General features: G+C 45.9%; 2 protein-coding genes across 2 annotated transcripts; one reads left to right on the top strand and one right to left on the bottom strand.

The window, feature by feature from the left end:
- Positions 1–894: 894 nt before the first annotated feature.
- On the bottom strand, positions 895–16,624 carry NDUFA13 (NADH:ubiquinone oxidoreductase subunit A13). Its single transcript, XM_069086922.1, has 5 exons — positions 16,467–16,624; positions 7,968–8,046; positions 2,658–2,729; positions 1,693–1,762; positions 895–1,067 (listed from the first exon to the last, which is right to left on the bottom strand). Exons 1-5 carry the CDS (start codon positions 16,558–16,560, stop codon positions 948–950), a joined length of 435 nt encoding a protein of 144 aa, XP_068943023.1. The 5' UTR covers positions 16,561–16,624; the 3' UTR covers positions 895–947.
- A 145-nt stretch (positions 16,625–16,769) lies between these two features.
- On the top strand, positions 16,770–18,588 carry TSSK6 (testis specific serine kinase 6). The gene has a single exon (XM_069086921.1). The coding sequence runs from the start codon at positions 17,558–17,560 to the stop codon at positions 18,374–18,376; it is 819 nt and encodes a 272-aa protein (XP_068943022.1). The 5' UTR covers positions 16,770–17,557; the 3' UTR covers positions 18,377–18,588.
- The last annotated feature ends 781 nt before the right edge of the window (positions 18,589–19,369 follow it).

Raw genomic sequence — 19,369 nt, 5'->3', positions numbered from 1 at the left:
CCATTGCTTGGCACTGGATATCCCATGCCTGGAAGCACTTCCCTTTCACCTCTGCCTCTTAAGATTCCTTGGCTTCTTCGGAGCCTTTTTGCCAGGGCCTCCACCTGCTAGTCCCTTCCCTTCTGAGATCACCTTCCATCTTCTCTGAATACATCTTCTATAACTGTGAGATGGGGATAACTGCACCCTCCTCCTTGAATTGCTCTGAGGATCAACTGTAAAGAACTTAGCATTGTACCTGGCTCTCATGTAGGGACCATATGTTAGCTATAATTACCATTATCATATGCCTGTTTCTTTACATGTCTCCATTACGATGTTAGATCCTTGAGGGCAGACTGGGTCAATGCATAGGGTAGGAAGGTAAGGATGGCAGTGATGGGGAAATCCATTTAAGGTTATGATGAAGAACTCCATATGGGACGAGGATGGGGCACCAGTCTATGACTGGAATGGGATCCCTCTGCAGCCAGTGAGTCCATGGATCATGGCTAGGGACTCTAGCCCCAGTAGAGTTTGATCTATGGTAGGGTTGAGGGACTAAGGGCTATCAACCAACTTGCCAGAGGTGCTTAGTATGGTCCTTATACACACTGAAAGAGCTTCCTCTGAAGCCCACTACAGTGGGAAAACCAAGAGCAAGTACAGAGGGTGCAACTGAGAGTAGGGAGAAGACCTCCTTTTCACTGCCCTTAAAAATGCGGAAGGCAAAGCCCAATACCATCAGCATGAGCTGTGTTTCATCTGGAGGAAATAGTAATGACCCAGTATTGAGAGAGTATGGTCCCTGGTGCAGGGGGAAGTGTGGGTTTCCACCATAACAGCAAGGCAGGTGGCTAGAAGATGGACATAAGGCCCTCCTCCCTCTCCCCAACACACATAGACATACACAGATTTCCAAGTGAACCTTTAATCTCTCCGAGGGACAGACAGGCCTTGGCACACCTTTAGGTATACCACATGAAGCCATAGTTAGCATGGACCCTTTCCTCATTGGTCCGTAGACTGTACAGCTCACCCAATGTTGGAGGCACCCATCGGGTAGTATGGAAGACAGACTCGCCCACCTGGGGAGAAAGAACTATTACTGTGAGTCCCAAATCACACTCTTTGGATCACCCTAGGCAGCTCATTTATTGTCTGAGCCAATGTTTCTTCACCTGTGAAACTGGGTGGGGGGAATGACAGGTGATACACATGACCCCTCAGGTCCTTTCCAGCTCTAAATATATGATCATCTGCATCTTACTCAACCCTCAGCCTCCCCACTAACTGCTTTGTTTCTGTTCTTCCGTGGTTATCGAGGGAAAAAAAAAGCAAAAAACCAATTTGGGAGTCACAAAACCTGGTCCCAACACCACCACAAAACTCAGTGAAATCTTGGATCAATCACTTTTCAATTTCCTCCTCTGTAAAATATATTAACAGAAGAGAATGCCAGAGCTGGGAGGGCCCTTAGAAAACAGTCTATGTCAGAGCAGGGAGGGCCCTTAGAACACAGAATGCCAGAGCTGGGAGGGCCTTTAGAACCCAGAATGTCAGAGCTGGGAGGAATTTTTAGAGATCCTCTTTTTTGACACCACCAATCTGTAAATAGATTGGGTCCAGAAAGAATAAAGGATTTGTCCAAGGCCACACAGATACATGAGGAGGCTGCTCCTAGATCCTCCCACCCCACCTAAAGGAACCAACCTTCCAGCCAGGAACATCTTTCATGATTATAGCCTCCTCCTCCAGGTTCTCTCTCAACATACGCAGCTTCCTTCAGGCAAAAAGACAAGAGTTAGAAGCTACAGACCCAGACTGTATCGCTGGTCCCTTAAAACTATCTGTGTGTGGGGAAGCAGGAAGAACTGGTAGAGAAAGGGGTGCCTAAGCCTAGGCAGTCAGCGAACTTGTCTTTCTACCTGTCCTCTAGGGAAAAGGTAGATTTCCTAAGGCAGGCAAGTGGGCAGTATCTAAATCCCTGTTCCCTGGGAGGCCAGAGGGACAGAAAGAATTTTCTTTGTTTTTTTCAGCCCCATCCACACAGAAGAGAAGAAACAGGGGCGGCCAGGTAGCACAGTGAGTAAGAGCACCGGTTCCAGTGTCGGGATGACATGTGGATCGAATCCGGGCTCAGACACTTAGCACCTACCCAGAAACACCTGGCCATGTAACCTTGAACAAGTTACTTAACCCCAATTGCTTAGGCGCGGCCAGGTGGCTCAGCAGCACCAGGCAGTGTTGGGATGACCTGGGGATCAAATCTGGGCTCATCTACTCAGCACCACACCCAGAAATAACTGGCCATGTAACCTTGAGCAAGTTACTTAACCCCGATTGCTTTAAAAAAAAAAGAAGAGAAGAAACAAAGCCAGTAAAATCTAGGAGTCTCATGCTAGTTGAAATCAAAATCTCGGAACTGGTTAGATAAATTTAGCCTATCAGAGGCAAAATGACTGATAGTGGGCACAGATTCACTCTGCTAGAGGGTAACAAAAGAGAAATCCCTACGTCAAGCCCACTCTTACAATAGCCTTCAGCTGTACTGAGGGCACCACACATCTAGCTTGTCTCTTCTGCCAGGATCCTCCCACTGTCCTGGAGAAACCCCCGTGCCTGGCCTCCTCTGCCTGCTGAAGCCTTCTCCTAAACCCACTTTAAGGGAGTCCTACCTTCGATCCTCCTCTGCCTGCAACAGTGGCATCAATGCAATTCGGGCTTCCAAGTCTTCAATCAGCCAGCGTCTAGAGCAAACACAAGTAAAGGGTTAGATGCCAAGAGCTGTCCTGAGATCTCCCTATAGAAGTTATAGTCTTATGTAAGGCCTGAGTCCTGAGAGCTTCCCCTTCGTGAGGAGGAAGTGATGTCACTCAGACCTTTAACTAGGAAGTTGGCTAGAAGCCCATGACAGCAAATCTGGGGTGATGGAGTGCTAATTCCACAAAACTGTAAAATGATGAGGTCAAAACAGACAATCCCTGAAACTTCTTCCAGCAGATTCCACACCCGTGGACTGCTACCATTCTACCAACCATTCAAGGGAAGTATCTTTTCATATCTCTTCTTTAAAACCAAACTTGTTCGTTCTACTTTACCACATTTCATTCCAATTATTTTGTGGTGGTTGTTCTATTAGCATTGTCTGAATCACTGTATATACTGTTTTCCTGGCTCTGCTACCTTCACTTTGCATAAGTTCATCTAAGATTTTCCATGCTCCTCCATTCATCACATCCACTGTTTCTTACATTACGCTACATTACTGTCCATTACATTCACATGCTACAATTTTGTTTAGCCATTCCCATATCAATGGACATCTACTTCGTTTCCAGTTCTTTGTTACCGCTAAAAAGTGCTGCTATATAGATATTTTGGTATTTATGGAGACTTTCTTTTTATTAATGACCTCCTTGGGGAACGTCTAGCAGTAAAAACTCTGGGTCAAAGAGTATGGACATTTTATTCACTTTGTTCACATAATTCCAAATTACTTTCCAGAATAGCTGTACAAAATCAGCTTCACCAACAATACATTAGAGTACCCAGTTTTTCTACAACTCCTCCAACATTGACTGTTCCTACCACTTGCCAGCTTTACCAATTTGTATAATTTTTTTGTAATAGCAAAAAAGTGGAAGGAAAACAGGTACCCACCAACTAGGTAATGGCTGAACAAATTGTAATAGTATATGAATATAGTGGGAACACTGTAACACCATAAAAATGACAACTATAAAGAAGTCAGAGAAACTTGAGATTTCTATGAGGATAATTTATATGACTACAATAATGTAAAGGAAAATAAAAACGAAAGACTTAAGACCTCTGATGAATGCAGTTGTTCAACAATGACTTCAGAAGACAGATGACAAACATTCCTCTTGTTTCTCAAGAGAGGTGCTAAGATTATGGAATAAAGCAAATGTTTTCAGATGTGGCCAATGTGCTGATCTGTGTTGCTTGACTAAACTCATTTACTACATGGAGTATTCTGCTGAGTGGAAAGAGTCACTGGGAAGTGACATGATGTCAAAACAGCAACAAAATATTTCAAAAGAAAAAATCTGTAACAGACATCTTGAGTGTCACATCACTGACGTGCAGAAAATAAAATCCTACAGTGTTTACTGCTTGTTAATTATAAAAAAGTATAGTATTTGACTTAGTAGAGCAAAATGTCACCTCCTAGGCTCTTCAACAATGCATATGTTTCCATGCATATGTGTTCAAATTTTATAGATTCCTTCACAGATACAACAGAGATGATTTTGGTCAATAACCCTCTGATTGACAGTGAGATATAAAACAAGAAGTAGACTCAAAGGTCCTCGCCACTGCTTATAGGAAACATCTAGCACAGTCTGAATAGAAAATGTCTTCCAGGGGCTTTTCTCTGCAAATGACATTCAGAACTTGATACAGTTAACATTAACACAGAAGTCTTGTAAATGAAATTCACAGTCACCTAAGAGTTCGGTCTAACAACCCACAAAGGAAAAAACAAGTGGATGAAGAATGCTTATAAGTTCAGATATACAATCAAGTGGCAAACCAAGCATCTTGGACATAAATTGCAAACAGGTGATGGTCTAGATCCAGAATTACGTAGGAAAATGAAAGCTGGCTACATTATGTTTGAGAAATTCACGATGCTTTCAATGACCCCAAGTTTCTTACCAAAAAGAAAAACCCATCTTTCTAACACTTGTGTTTTTCTGATGAGGACTCTAATCATGGAATACAAGAATCTCCCCTCTGCTCTCCCCATCAAACAAAATAAATGCCCTCCCTTCTAACAAGTAAGTGCAGTCAAGCAAAAGAGATTCACATTTTGGCCTTGTCAGAAAACATATGTCTCTTTCTGTAATTCTTAATCAGTAGTTCTATCTCAAAAGGTAGGAGTTAGTATAAGATTCATCATATGGTTAATTGTTGCAATGATCAGATTTAAATCTTTCAAAACTGTGTTCCTTTCCAATGTTTTAGCTAAAGTAACAATTGTTTTTCTAGTTCTATTTAACTCTGTATCAATTCATGCAAGTTTTCTCAGGCTTCTAACAATAATACTCCATTATGTTCATATATATAATTTGTTCAGCCATTCCCCAACTGAGTGACTCTCTCTTTGTTTCTATTTCTGTTATAACAAAAAATGCTGATATAAACATTTTGTACATCCAAGTAATTTCCCTCTTTCTTTGATCTCTCTGAACTATAAGCCTGGTAGTGAACTGGGTTAAAAGATATGAATAGTATAGTTCCAAATTGGGAAGCTACTATTTCAAGAGTCTATGAAAACCCAGCAAGCAAATGTGCTGGCAACAGGCCCAAGACCTTTCTAACAATAAGCAGAGTGTCCTGATCAGAGGCAATGGTACAGGGGAACCCATAAGAGAGAAGGATATGTTTTGTAAGAACTTCGATCTTGGCGGTCATGGTAGATGACTTCGGTGGCACTGAAATACCACATTCAGAATAACTGGAGGACAAGAGTAGCCAAGGCTATTGTAGCTACCTTATCTCCCCACACAGGCCACCATCTGGCTGTAAACACACTGCACCACTATTTCCCTTTGTCTCTTTGCATATATTCTTTCTTCATTTTAGGTTAATGAGTATGGGAGAAAGAACAGACCCCTTTTACAACTCTGTGAACTCAAAAGTCTGAAGAGTCACAGAGTGTTCGGCAATTGGACCCACAGTCAAATCTCTGGGTATTCCCAACCACCAACCTGGTGAGAAGTCATTCTGGAGCAAGGCCTTGGTGGACCCAGTCTGAGGATGGACTTGATAGGAGGAAGGTGCTAGAGGACTGGGATTCTGCTTTGGGACGTCACTGAACTCCAGCCTCTTGCTATCTGTTGTTCAGTCATTTATCAATCAGGTCCAACTCTTCATGACCCCATTTGGGGTCTTCTTGGCAAAGTACTAGAGTAGTTTGCCATTTCATTTTCCATTGGACTAGGCAAACAGGATCAAGTGACTTGCCCAAAGTCACACAGCCAATGAGTGTCTGAGGCACAATTTGAACTCAGGGAGATAAGGGAATCTTCCTGACTCCAGGCCCAGCACTCTATCCACTGTGCCACCTGGCTGCCCCCTATTGGTTCCTACTATATTATCTTTGTAAATATAACTTTTTGATGTTAAAAAAAGGAAGAATTGCAATAAGGACAAATCTCTTGGAGGAAGAGAGCCAATTAGAGGCAGGCTAAGAATCATGGATGATCTTGCCACACTGATCTTTCAAAGGCAGACGCCATGATTGGCATGAGGAGTATCATTAAACAGAAGCAGCTGCCCCATCCTTAGTTCAAGGGATCACATGCCATAGCAACAATTTTGAGCTTAACACAAAACAGCATCACAGACCCTATGTATACCAGATCAATGCTGGACCTATTCCTCAATACATAACTTTCCCATAGGGCTTTAACTTGTCAGAGGGTTTATAATTATCGCTAATGGACAATAACATGCCCCACAAACATCTGTTTACCATAGAAGGCATTGGCAAAATTCTTCTATTAGTCCTAACCCGAGAGTACTATACTTTGTTCTCTCCAGACCCCAGACCACTCAAGTCAGCAGTCACTCCCCACAAATCAGTATAAATAAAGATCCTATCTGTCTCAATCCTCAAGGCTCTTACACGAGTCAGCCATTTGGTCCATCTTGAGGAACTGCCATCCTTTGGTATGTTCCTCGTTATTGGATTAATGGATGATAAGGTCCTGTTGTACATGCTTCTCTTATAGTAGGCAGAACTGTTAGTAAACCAGGCAAAATGGCATTCTTCAAAAACCTAGTCTTTACAGGCAGGGGCCCACTGGCTAGCAAAAGAGGCAGAGCATTGGGGCAGGACAAGAGATCTAGGCCCATTATGACAAAGTAATAATCTACTCATGAACAGCCTGAGGAACATGACATAGAATATACCATTTCTATTTAAAAACAGAACCTTCTTTCATGCTACCCACCTTGTTAAAGAGACCACCTTGCATCACCCAACTCAGAATGGACAATGGGTAATTCTAGATGATGGGTGATAATCATCACCCACATTATCCAATAAGTAACAACTAGGGGTTTCCTCAGATGACAAGGAAGCCATACCAGTGCTTCAAGCCTTGTTCCTCCAGACCAACTAAATCCCAAGGATGGCCTCTTCAGTCTCTTAAAAGGAATACAACCCAGCCTATGGAAAGCACACACATTTGTACGCAAGGGATTTTGCTTCAGATCCTATGACACTGGAAAAACAATTCCTGGTGATAATTGTGTCACACAGCAAACAAAATTAGAGAGAATATCACTGACTGTTAAATGTCAGATTCACATCAGCTAGAAGAAAGAAATTCACTTTGTATTCAATGCAAGTCACAGGCATATTCTATCTCACAGCATGAGCTGCTGATGCTCACTTGGATACAAAGTACCTAGAGACTGTTTTAACAATCCTGTATATCCAGGGGCAAGCTTGCTCCCTAGTGCTAGTCACCCACATTTCAAGGTCTATGCCTTGTTTCAGTAGGACACACTCATAGAGGAAGACTGGCTGGGCCCTGGGCCCAGAAAGGGCAAATAAATGGTCTGGGGCCAGAGGTGGGGAAACCAAATCTAACCTGATAAGTGGAAGGATCCTTTAGGGATCGACTATGCCTAACTTCCTCATTTTTGCAAAGAAAATTGAGGCCAGAGAGAGAAAACAATTTATCCAATGTCACATATGGTAGGACTAGGGGGAGGACGAAGGACAGTTGGAAATCTCAGGGAGGGAGGGAAGGAACAGGAAGAAATTGCAAGTAGCATCTGAACACAGGATGGTCAATGGCCTTTACAGGTATCGAACCTATCAACATTTCAGCAGTCAGACTGTGCATGAGCTAGTCACCATGGACCAACATCTGACTCCTACCAGATCACTTCCCAGAACATGCTGTATAACCAGCGCAGGCAAAGGAAGATCATACCCATACCTTCGTTCTCGGTTCCACTTCATCATGCCCCAGTGGCCAAACAACAGCGTCCCAATGCCAATGGCAAACATGCTATACCCTGGAAGGGAAAAGAGAGGGAAGATAGGCATGGAACAGATTCTGGTCTTCATACTGGAGCCCAAGACAGGCAGGCAGATGTTTCTGTTGATATGCCTCTGGCTAGTAAAGGAGTAAAGTGTCTTAGAATAACAGCATCATGGCAGAAGGGCCCTTAGAACATAGAAAATAATGCTAGAGGGGGACATAGAAGGGCCTTGGGACATAAAATATATATCAGAGGGAAACAAGACCTTAGTATAGAAGGGCCCTTAGAACATCACAGAATATGAATGTCAGAGGGGAACAAGATCTTAATTTAATAATAATAGTTGACATGTTAAGGTCACAAAATGATTTCAACATTATCTCTTATTTGATTCCCATAACTCTCAATAGGATGGTGAATTTTTTTTTTTTTTTGGTCTAGACTTCATCATCGTAGAAAACTCCCAGGACATAAATCTCCTCCACTGAAGCAAACCAGCAAGTCACCTGTATTTTAAGATGCCTGAAGCATTAACAAGTTGAGCAAACTCCCTTCCTCACTCATATGAAAACTGCTGGAATTTGTCAGAGGCAGGACTTGAAACCAAGTCTTGCAGAACCCCAGGCTAAGTCTCTATCTACCACACCTTGGCAGTCTGTACCTTACCTTTGCACTGGACTGGGCAGCTAGGTGACAAAGTGGATAGACCAAAAAAAAAAAATTTAATTAATTAATCAGTTAGCCAAGTCAGGAAGATCTGAGTTCAGTCTGGCATCAGATATGCTCTAGAGTATTGGGCCAGTCACTTAACCTCTGTCTGCCTCAGTTTCCACATCTGTAAAACAGGGATAATAACAGCACCTGCCTGAGAGGGTTGTTGTGAGGATCAAATTAGACATGTGTAAGATACCTGGCACACAGTAGGTACTACGCAAAGTTAGTTATTTATTGTTACTATTGTCACCATCAACATTGTTACTATCAGCTGTCCTCCATGCCTGGAATGCACTCCCACCTCACAGCTGTCTCTTAGAATCTTCTATCTCCTTCAACACTCTGCTCAAGGAGCACCTTCCACATGAAGCCTTTCCTGATCTCACCAGCTGCTAGCGCCCTCTGCCTTTAGCATTTACCCTGAAATCATTCCATAGAAACTAATTTATGTAAGTTATCTCCTCCAACAAACTCTAAGGTCTTTAGGGACAGAAATAGTTTTGGCTTTTTTGCCTAGCAGCACCATGCCTGGAAACTGAGATAAGCATTTAATAAATGTCTGGAATTTGTTACTGGTCAGGTGTTTAGCCTGGGTCTCACTCCTGGGTCAATGCCAACACTGATCAAACAGGAGCTTTACCTCGATCTGTTTCTCCCAACCTGAGCAAATTCACCCCTCCTTAAGCAGCCTGGCTGCCCTCTCCTTCTCGGCATTCCTCATGATCTCTGGCCTTAGCACAAGCACCCAGTGGGCTTCAGCTATACTGCAGCTCAGAACTCAGAACCCAGATGGAGCCACCAGCCTCAGCCTCTACCTCAGCTTCAGGCTCCCCAAGAGAAGTTACCAGCAGGCATCACAACTCCCAACAATAAATGTATGTGGACTAATGATCCCTATTGAACAGATGAGGCAATGGGTTCAGAGCAGGGGAAGGTGGGTATTCTAGGTGAAGGACAATCAATAGAAACAGCTCAACATACCTCCGAGTTGATATCACCCCATTAACAACACTAACAACTTTAGCTCCAGTCATTCAAACAGATCCGAATCCCTATCAAACTGTATTAAGTGCCTTATCTTTTATTTATATATATATATATGAGATATCCCATATCTCTTCATATATATATATATATATATATATATGAGATATCCCATATCTATTTATTCTGTCCAGAAGAGCACAAGCCATTTGTCAAGAGCTTTGCTGAGAGCTGGTATATCTACTATGTCTACAATGTTCCCCTAAACTACTGGTCTAGCTGATTCATCAAAAAGGGAAACCAAGCTGGGGTTGTTTGGTTGCTGCTGTTGTCTTACTTGCTGCCTGATTCTTTCTTTTTAAATAAAAAGCTTGGCTGGTGCCTTTAGTTTTGACATCATAATCATCTCCACACAAACCTCCACACCCTAAAAAGCCCTTCCTTGTAACAAAATAAGCAAAACCAACAGCAACTGCAGCAAAGTATGACTTGTTCTCAATTCAAATCAAGCTGACTTCTTAGTGATCACCACTTACTGTTCTAAATACTCTGACTCCTAGAATAAGCTATTCTAGAATTCTACCAGGAACAGGTCAACTTCACTGAGCTATCAGAGTAGAAAGAGCCCACACTTTTTTCTGAAAATCTGGCTGCCCATTTCTAGAGGGCTTGCTCTCTCTCCTATTCCCACATCACACACCCCAACAGCACCTCAACAATCACATACATAGCTACCAAAATGTACCACTGCCAGGATCTCATTTTTCCAGGCCTGGTGACTTGAACTCATTCAGAACAGCCTAGGTACTCTTACCACACACCAGCTTATCTTGGGCTCCAATTACATTAGCCATTTTGGGGCTATCATTCCTCATCTATAAATCATTCTCCTTCCTACAAAAGTCTGGTAGTTCAGCCTTATTTTCATAGTTCCATCCACCTAAAAAAGCTTTGTTTTTGGTCTTAATTCTCCCAATATTATTCTGATAGTACTGTGCACTTTTACATTCATCCTAATCCAGTGGAGTCAAACCCAAACAGATCCCCGCAGACTAACTTAGAAAACCATAAATGAATATCATCTATATTGCACTGTATTATTATTTTGTTAAACATTTCTCAATTACATTTTAATCTGGCTCAGGCTACACTTGAGAGTTTTCTGTTTGACACCTGTCTCTTATAAGCAACCTGTGCTTGTTTTCTTCCTTCTCTATACTTTTTAAACATCTAAATTATCTGATGAGTTCCCTGTTCTGAATCCACCTGCTTATACTATCATCTACCCACACCACTTCATCTCGTCCACAATTATAGCAAAGAAAGACTTTGCCAAATGCATAGTTGAAAGCGTCTATGGCTATGCATACATCTCTTTGGAAATCGACCTCCAGGAAGACCCTATGGCCGGTGATTTAAAGTAAGGCCTGGGTTGTAATCCCACCTCTGACACTTTATGGCCACCTTGGAGAACTTTGGATAAGTCACTTTACTTCTCTCAGTCCCTTCTTCGGTATGATGAGGCCAATAACATTTAAAACATCAATATCACAGCATTGTTGTGGGGATCGAGAGAATGGTCATTCTTTTAAAGGCTAAAAGAAACCTGCTCCTCAAAATAAGGCTTTTTTTTAAAAGTCATTCTGTTCTTCCCCATAGGAAGCATTTGCTTGTGTTACTGTAACTTCTTTTTTCATTTTCATCCCTCTTGTACTGACTCTCTCCCTGTAAAGTTTAGGCCACAGAATCCTAGCTACCTTTTCTCTAAACTCTTTGAAAACCTACTCATTCAAAATCTAGGGTGTGAATCAGCCAATAACTCGGTTTTTTCTGCTTCTAGCATACATTCTGATTAGTAGTCATTTCCAATATTAAAGCTCTGCCATTTCTACTTCAGCAACTAATTCCTCCTTATTGGTGAGAACTGAGTACAGACAGGCAGCTCATCTGTTGTTTCAGCCACCTTTTTAAGAATGAAATTACCATTAAGAGAAGTTAACAATTCATCAGCAGCCCTACTTCTGGCAGAAAGGGCTTTGGCAGATATATCTGAAGCTATCCTGTCTATATCTCACAGACAAAAATCCTTCTCTATGCCCTCCTGTCCAAGAAGGGTGTAGTGTATTACCCTGACAACATCAGTGTTTCTCCCTCCATTCATCTTCACTGGAAAGGTTTTCTAGCAAGCTTCTCATCACCTCTGGCTCTGGGATTTTCCCAAGAATACAACTTTTTTAATATGTGATGCTACTCTGAACTCTTTTAAAACTTAATCTATTCTCTCTGAATAAGGCATCTCCTTCCATATCCAAGTTTGAGTTTCATTCACCAAATCTCAATGATATCGACTATAAGCAAACATTTACACCTACTAACTGCTGGGCAAAGTGGATGGAGTGTCAGGTCTACAGTCAGGAAGACCCATCTTGCAGAATTCGTATCTGGCCTCAGACACTTACTAGTTGTGTAACCCTGGGCAAGACACTTAATTCTGTTTGCCTCAGTTTCTTTATCCATAAAATGAGCTGGAGAAAGAAACAGCAAACTACTTCAGTATCTTTGCCAAGAAAACCCCAAATGGGATCATGAAGAGTCGGACAGGAGTGAAAAAGAACTTAACAACAACTAGAAAATGAAGATACATAGAGGGGAAAAAAAGTTAAAAGTTCCTTGCTCTTGAGAAGCTTACATTCTACCAAGTTAAATATGTGCACACATTTGTAAATTTTGTTGTTGTTGTTTGGTTGTGTCTGCCTCTTCTTGACCCCCACCATAAGTAAACATAAAGTATATAACAAGGCATACAGAGTAATTCCAGGGACTAGAGATGGGGTAGGGAGGAATATCAACAAAGCCTTCATGTGGCAGGACATGGCAGCTCAGCTGAGCTTTGAAGGAGGGAAGCTAGATATTCTAAGAGTAAAATGGAATAATGTACTATGGGGGGGAGGGGCACTACACTAAGCATGATGCATCCAGAAACCCTCTAGGGATACAGTGGACCCCAAAGGCACTGCTCCTTCCCCTAAACTCCACAAATGCCCCTTGTGGTGGGGGAAGGGGGGGGAGGAAATGAGCATTTATACGCTACCTATTATATGCCAAGCACTGTGCTTAGCACTTGCTACAAATATCTCCTCTGATCCTCACAACAACCCTGGGAGACATATTACCCACATTTGACAGCTGAAGCAAACAGAGATTAAGACACTTGCCCAAGGTCACACAGCAGTAAGTGCCAGAAACCAAATTTGAACTCGGGTCTTTGTGACTCTAGGCCCAATGCCCTACCCCTCTGCACCACACAGGGCTTTCATCAAACACCTCTGTACCTAAGTTTATTTTCTATAAAAGGAATTTAGGTTATACAGATCTCTAAAGTTCTCCTTTCTAGCTCTAATCACCTATGAATACCCTTTGACACTGACCCTATCCTCAAGAACCTTCAATCTCTCTTCACTATCAAAATCAAACTACCTGAAAAAGCTCTATTCCTTGCCTCCAGTTCCACATCACAAACCTGCCTAATGGACTTTTTTGAAGTGGATGTTCTGCAGGCATTAACAAGCGCCAAAGAGAACTCAGTCCCTTCTGCCCAAGCACACTTGAACTTACCTATTCCTTTGCTGGGCACCCTCCCTACCCCCCACTGTTTCAATCCTACAGACATGAAACTTCAGCAGCACCCTTGACTCCTCACTCTCAGCCCATGCTGCCAAACCTTGTCATTTCTTTCTCCATAACATCTACCAGATAGGTCTCCTCCTCTCTCTACTCAAAGAGCTACCATTACAGTTCAAGTCTTTCATCACCTTCATCAGATTACTGCCTCCTAAGTGGTCTCCTTCCCAATCCCTCCTCCACACAGCCACCAAAATTATTTTCAAGTTCAGGTCTGACCAGGACAACAGACAACTATCCTAACTCACACAACATACAACACACACACAATCAATCAAATCAATCTCTCTCTCTCTCTCTCTCTCTCTCTCTCTCTCTCTCTCTCTCTCTCTCTCTCTCCCCCCCTCACCCCCTCCCCCACCCAGTAGTTCTCTATTACCTCTAGGATCAAACATAAACTTTTCCATCAAACATTTAAAACTTTTCGCAATCAGGACCTATCCTACCCTTCTTGACCTTCTTGGATGGTCCAGTCAAATTGGCCTAAGACCACACCACCAGATTTGGCAATTAGACTGTTGGTAACTTTAGAGATGTTTGGAGTCAAGAGGGACAGAATGAAAAGGCATGGAGAGTGGGAGAGAAGAAGAAATAGGCACCTGGTTTAGATGGCTTAAGAATTTTAGCTGAAAAGAAATACAGGATTATAGCTAACTGGTACGGAAGAGTCTAGTGAAGGATTTCTAAAGATGGAACAGACCTGGGCACAGGCATCAGGCAAGGAGTTTGAAGGTAGTAGTAAAAAGGAAAAGGGTGAAGGGTGAAGACCAGAGAGAGGAGGCTGACACAAGAGAAGGCAATTAGCTGGAGGGCAAAGGATGGGAACATTGAGAGGTTAAGCCTGGGAGATAGGAACCACCTCCTTATCCGAGCCTAGAAGAAAAGAAAAGAGAAAAGGCTGCTTTAAGAAGAGAGAAGAAGAGGAGGAGCAAATGGCCTCAGTTTTCTAAGTAAAGAGGCAAAGTTGTCACCTGAGAGAGAAGGAAAGGGAGGTCTGGGAAGCCTGAGCAGGAAAGATTTGCTATGGCTTCAATGAGGATTATGAGAGGAAATCAATTAGGAAGAAATAAAAAGGATTGCCTTGCTACACTGAGGACTCAGCTGAAGTTAGATAACAGATGTAGTCTACCTAGTCAGTACAACGGCATGTCAGCTTCATTCAGCAGCACGTAAGAGAAACAGGTAGATGACAAGAAGAATACAGGTCTGGGGTGGGTGTGCTATGGAATGAGCAATGAAAAGACAAGGGGCCCAAGGCTGAGGTGAGGAGGGCATGAAACTAGGTTGGTGGCTAAATAAGTGGGATAGGGCTGCTGGGGTGGCATGGTATACAAAGCACTGGTGGGGAATTGGGAAGACTCATCTTCCCAAGTGCAAACCCAGCCTCACACATTTACTAGTTGTATGATCCCGGGCAAGTCACTGTTTGCCTCAGATCCTCATCTGTAAAATAAGCCAGAGAAGGCAATGGCAAATCACCCCCAGAATCTTTGCCAAGAAAACCACGAATGGGGGCAGCTAGGTGGCACAGTGAATAGAACACCGGCCCTGGAGTCAGGAGGACCTGAGTTCAAATACAGACTCAGACACTTAACACTTATTAGCTGTGTGACCTTAGGAAATCACTTAACCCCAATTGCCCTCCAAAAAGAAAAAAACAAATCACAAATGGGGCCACAAAGAGCAGGACACAACTGAAACAACTCAGCAACAACAAAGAAGACCATTGCAGATAATATGGAAGCAGAATAGAGACTTAGCAAATGATAGATATTCACAGCAAGGAAAAGTCAATGAGGACTCCAAGGTGGAAAACATGGATAATTCGGAGGAATAAATTGTTTTAGACACGCTGATTGTGAGAATCTTACAGGACACCCAGCTTGAAATGGCTGGCAGTAAGATACTCAAAAGAGAAACCAGGGCTAGGCAGCTCTGGGAGACATCTTACAAAGTCAAATTTACCTCCTTATGTTAGGATCTCAATTTCTCGATGCTTGTCTCAAATGTCTATCTAATGTTTTAACTGCTGTCTCTCTTCTTATGTATTTTCTCTTACAAATTGCTGGTCTTTTTCAATGTTATGAACAACAACAATAGCATTTATATAGTGCTTTAAGATTTTCAAATCACTTTACTAAATAGTATCTCATTTTATTCTCACAACTGATAAGGAAACAGAATGAGAGGTTAAGGTACTCCCTCAGGGTTCACACGGGTGTCTAAGTTAGGATATGAACTCAGGTCTTTCTGCTTCCAGATCCACTGCATGCCTGTTACTTGCCTTTCCTATACTATACTACCAGCTATATTTCCTATAGTAGCTGGTTAGCTAGACAGATATACATGCAGTCATCTCCAAATAATGGAGAGTGAAAGTTGAAATCCACTGCACAATTGCAGAGACAGAGTAATACCTTACAGGGACAGGTCTTAGGCAGTGCCCTACAATGCAGAATAGTGTGTGTGACCTTGAGTGTACACACACACACACACACACACACACACACACACACACACACACACACACACACACACACACACACACACCTCTTTTTCAGATGTGCAAGACAAATACATTTACTACCTCTTCTTAGTCGTGAGACTCCTTCTCTAGCCAAAAGCCCAGGACACCCCTTCGGGAAAACCGATGTTCTAAGGGATGTCCCAGCTCTGACACTGTGTTCTAAGCTCTCTCCTGGCTGGGCCATTCAAGGCTCTAAGGCTTCCGGGTTTGCAGACTGGGGAATGGGAAGGAAGGAGGGGGTTCTGGTGCCCGTGGGTCAATGGGGGATGCTGGAGGTCTCTCTGGGGCAGGGCAACCTTGGGGGGGCTCACGGTACAGGCAAAAAAACAAGTGGAAACCCTCGACCCCCAAGCGCCCGGGCCGTCGGGGTCCCTGCCCTCCCGCCGCCTTCCTCCTCCCCAGGCCCCCCGCTTAGCGAAACCCGGCCTTCCTGGTCAACTAGCTAAGGAACCGGGATCCCCAAGCTGGTTAAGAAAGCGCAGAAAAGTCCCCAGGAAGAGACCGGGAAGAGAACGACCGCGGCCCGCCTCTCCTACGAAACACTGACCCGAGATTCCCCGACGGGGCAGGTTCCGCTTGTAATCGATGGGACCGTAGCCCCCTGGCGGGGGCATGTCCTGCTTCACCTTGGATGCCGCCATCTTGCCGGCCCACGGTACTTCCGACAACGAAGGTCCTCCAAGACGAAAGAAGCCGGAAATAGCGTCAAGGGGCGCGAACCCGCTCCGCCATCCAAAGAGTGGCGGAAGCTACTGCAGAAGCAGGTTTTAAAGGAGCAGGCGCTCCACTTCGAGGAGGGAAGGGTGGAGCAAGGAATACCCCCTGCAGCCCCTCTCCTGCGCCTGTAGGAGGGAAGGGCTGGCCAGTAGTAATTGTATTATCTGGCATTTGAGTAGCTTTTTAAAGTTTGTAAAGCACTTTTATCTGATTTGGAGGCTGCTGCGGTGGGCTTTGAAGTGGTGCCCAAGAACTTCCTAGGAGTTAGCGCACCAGGGATCCAGTCCCAAACCTGCACCAGCGTAGACCTCGATCCCCATCGGACGAGTTTTCGTTCCCCCTAGTTTCCTCATCAGTAAAACGAGGGGTTGGGCTGGCCAGCTAGCCTTGCTAACGTTACTCTCCAGCTCTGAACTGGCTTTTAAAGCTCAAGGCCCAGCACCTCCTACCCCATCGCTTGCATCGTGCCTACCGAGGCCGCCAGGGGGGAGTGCCGCCTCAGAGTTACCCTGCCTGGGGATGCCAGTGAAGCCAGGGGAAGGATGACAGTCCCCAACACCCCTGGGAGCCCCAGTTTATCGGTGGGACGCTGCCTCATCTCCAACCAGGCTCCGGGTCTGGGCGTCCTGCCATCCCTTCCCCCAGTAGCATCTCTATCTCCCCAGGTGCGCCCCCTCCTCCCACGTCACAAACCGGGCCCTGGCGTGCAGAGCCAGCAAACATGCGGCAGCCTCTCTGGGGCCCGTGACGCCCCCAGTCACTTCACAAGGCGGAAATTGTTACCTGGGCGATAAAGGGAGGCTGGGGGCCCCGGAGCAGGAGTGGGCACATGGGGGTCAAGGTCTGTAGGTGCCAAGCGCCATGGGTTAAGCCCCAAATCGAAATTCGGAAAACCCTCCCGACGCTCTCGCCCCGTCCATCATGTCTGGAGACAAACTCTTGAATGAGCTGGGCTACAAGTTGGGCCGCACCATCGGGGAGGGGAGCTACTCCAAGGTCAAGGTGGCCACCTCCAAGAAGTACAAGGGCACGGTGGCCATCAAGGTGGTGGACCGACGGCGAGCCCCCCCGGACTTTGTCAACAAGTTCCTGCCCCGAGAGCTGTCCATCCTGCGCGGCATCCGCCACCCGCACATCGTGCACGTCTTCGAATTCATCGAAGTGTGCAACGGGAAGCTGTACATCGTCATGGAGGCCGCCGGCACCGACCTACTGCAGGTGGTGCAGCGCAGCGGGCACATCCCGTGCGCCCAGGCGCGCGAGCTTTTCGGCCAAATCGTGGGCGCCGTGCGCTACCTGCATGACCACCACCTGGTGCACCGCGACCTCAAATGCGAGAACGTGCTGCTGAGCCCCGACGAGCGGCGCATCAAGCTCACGGACTTCGGCTTTGGACGCCAGGCTCACGGCTACCCGGACCTTAGCACCACCTACTGTGGCTCTGCCGCCTACGCGTCCCCTGAGGTGCTCCTGGGCATTCCCTACGACCCCAAGAAGTACGACGTGTGGAGCCTGGGCGTTGTACTCTACGTCATGGTCACCGGCTGCATGCCCTTCGACGACTCGGACATCGCGGGCCTGCCCCGCCGCCAGAAGCGCGGGGTCCTCTACCCCGACGGCCTCGAGCTGGCTGAGCGCTGTAAGGCGCTCATCGCCGAACTCTTGCAGTTCAGCCCGTCCGCGCGACCCTCCGCCGGCCAGGTTGCCCGCAACAGCTGGCTGCGCGGCGAGGCTTGCTAGCGCCCACCCTTGCGGGGCCCCCCAATTTCCTCCTCCTCCTCCCTTCTTCCCAGGCTACCTGACCCTCACCCCCGACCCCGCGCAGGGGGAGCGGCATGAGGGCGCCAGGCGCCCAGTGGAGAGGAGCAGGAAGCTCCCCTGACCTCATCCCCTCCACCTCTTTTCTCCTTTCTCTACCGCCACCCCCTCCCCCCCCCCCCCGTCTAGGGGTGTGCGACAGGGGACCGCCCCTCCCCCCACGGGACCTGGCGGTAGTGGGGGATGGGGGAGCAAGAGGTGGGTATAGAAAGGGGCGTGACCAAGATGCTAGGGACAGAGCGAGAAAAAACGGGGAGTCCAGCCGCTCAGAAAGCCCGGAGGAAATAGAAGTGCCATCACCACGCCGGGCAGGAGGGAGATGCCAACGCCCTCAGAGCCCCTACTCAAAGGTGGAGCGCAGTCAGGAGACCTCGAGGCGCCCCACTGTTGGCCGAGACCGGCGCTGGCCCTCCCTCCACCCTGCTGGACCCGACAATAAATTCGCTCTCTTGCTAGCAACCCCTGACTGGTGGCTAGACTGGAAAGGGGCGGGGGAGGGGCAGGAGTGATTTTCACCGCCCCACCCCCTTCCCTCTCTGTTCGCCTTTCTGCCCAACTCCATCCTCTCTTCTAACCTGTGGCCTGGGATGAAAGGGTGTAGGGGGGAGGTGGAGCGAGGAATTTGAAGTTTTAACCCTTGGACATGCAAAGTAGGCCCATTCTAACTACTAAAGGCTATTTAGAATCCCTGCCCCCCCCCCCGCCGTCGCTGTGCCCTCTTTACAAGTCGCACTGAGATCGGGGAGCAGGTTGGGGTAAAAAAAAGGAATGGAAACTTACTAGCCAGTGGGGGCAGGGAATGAAAGGAAAGGGTGGGGCGGAGTGACCTCAGCTGGGGCTCTGTTCCCCAGGGCCCTTCCTGCCCCTCCTCCCAGGAGACCGGGAGCTCAGGAAGCCAGATGTGAGACGGCTAGG

The sequence above is a fragment of the Petaurus breviceps genome, unplaced genomic scaffold (assembly GCF_028583685.1).
Source record: "Petaurus breviceps papuanus isolate PSGF00001 unplaced genomic scaffold, PetGlider_PUasm1.0 180, whole genome shotgun sequence".
Taxonomy (NCBI): Eukaryota; Metazoa; Chordata; class Mammalia; order Diprotodontia; family Petauridae; genus Petaurus; species Petaurus breviceps.
This window is presented reverse-complemented; position numbering and strand designations above follow the sequence as displayed.

Coding starts and splice junctions, on each gene's coding strand:
- NDUFA13 (XM_069086922.1), bottom strand. CDS start 16,560: ATGGCGGCATCCAAGGTGAAGCAGGACATGCCCCCGCCAGGGGGCTAC. Junction 8,047..16,466: donor GCCCCGTCGGGGAATCTCGG/GTCAGTGTTTCG, acceptor TTTCCCTTCCAG/GGTATAGCATGTTTGCCATT. Junction 2,730..7,967: donor AAGTGGAACCGAGAACGAAG/GTATGGGTATGA, acceptor TGTTTGCTCTAG/ACGCTGGCTGATTGAAGACT.
- TSSK6 (XM_069086921.1), top strand. CDS start 17,558: ATGTCTGGAGACAAACTCTTGAATGAGCTGGGCTACAAGTTGGGCCGC.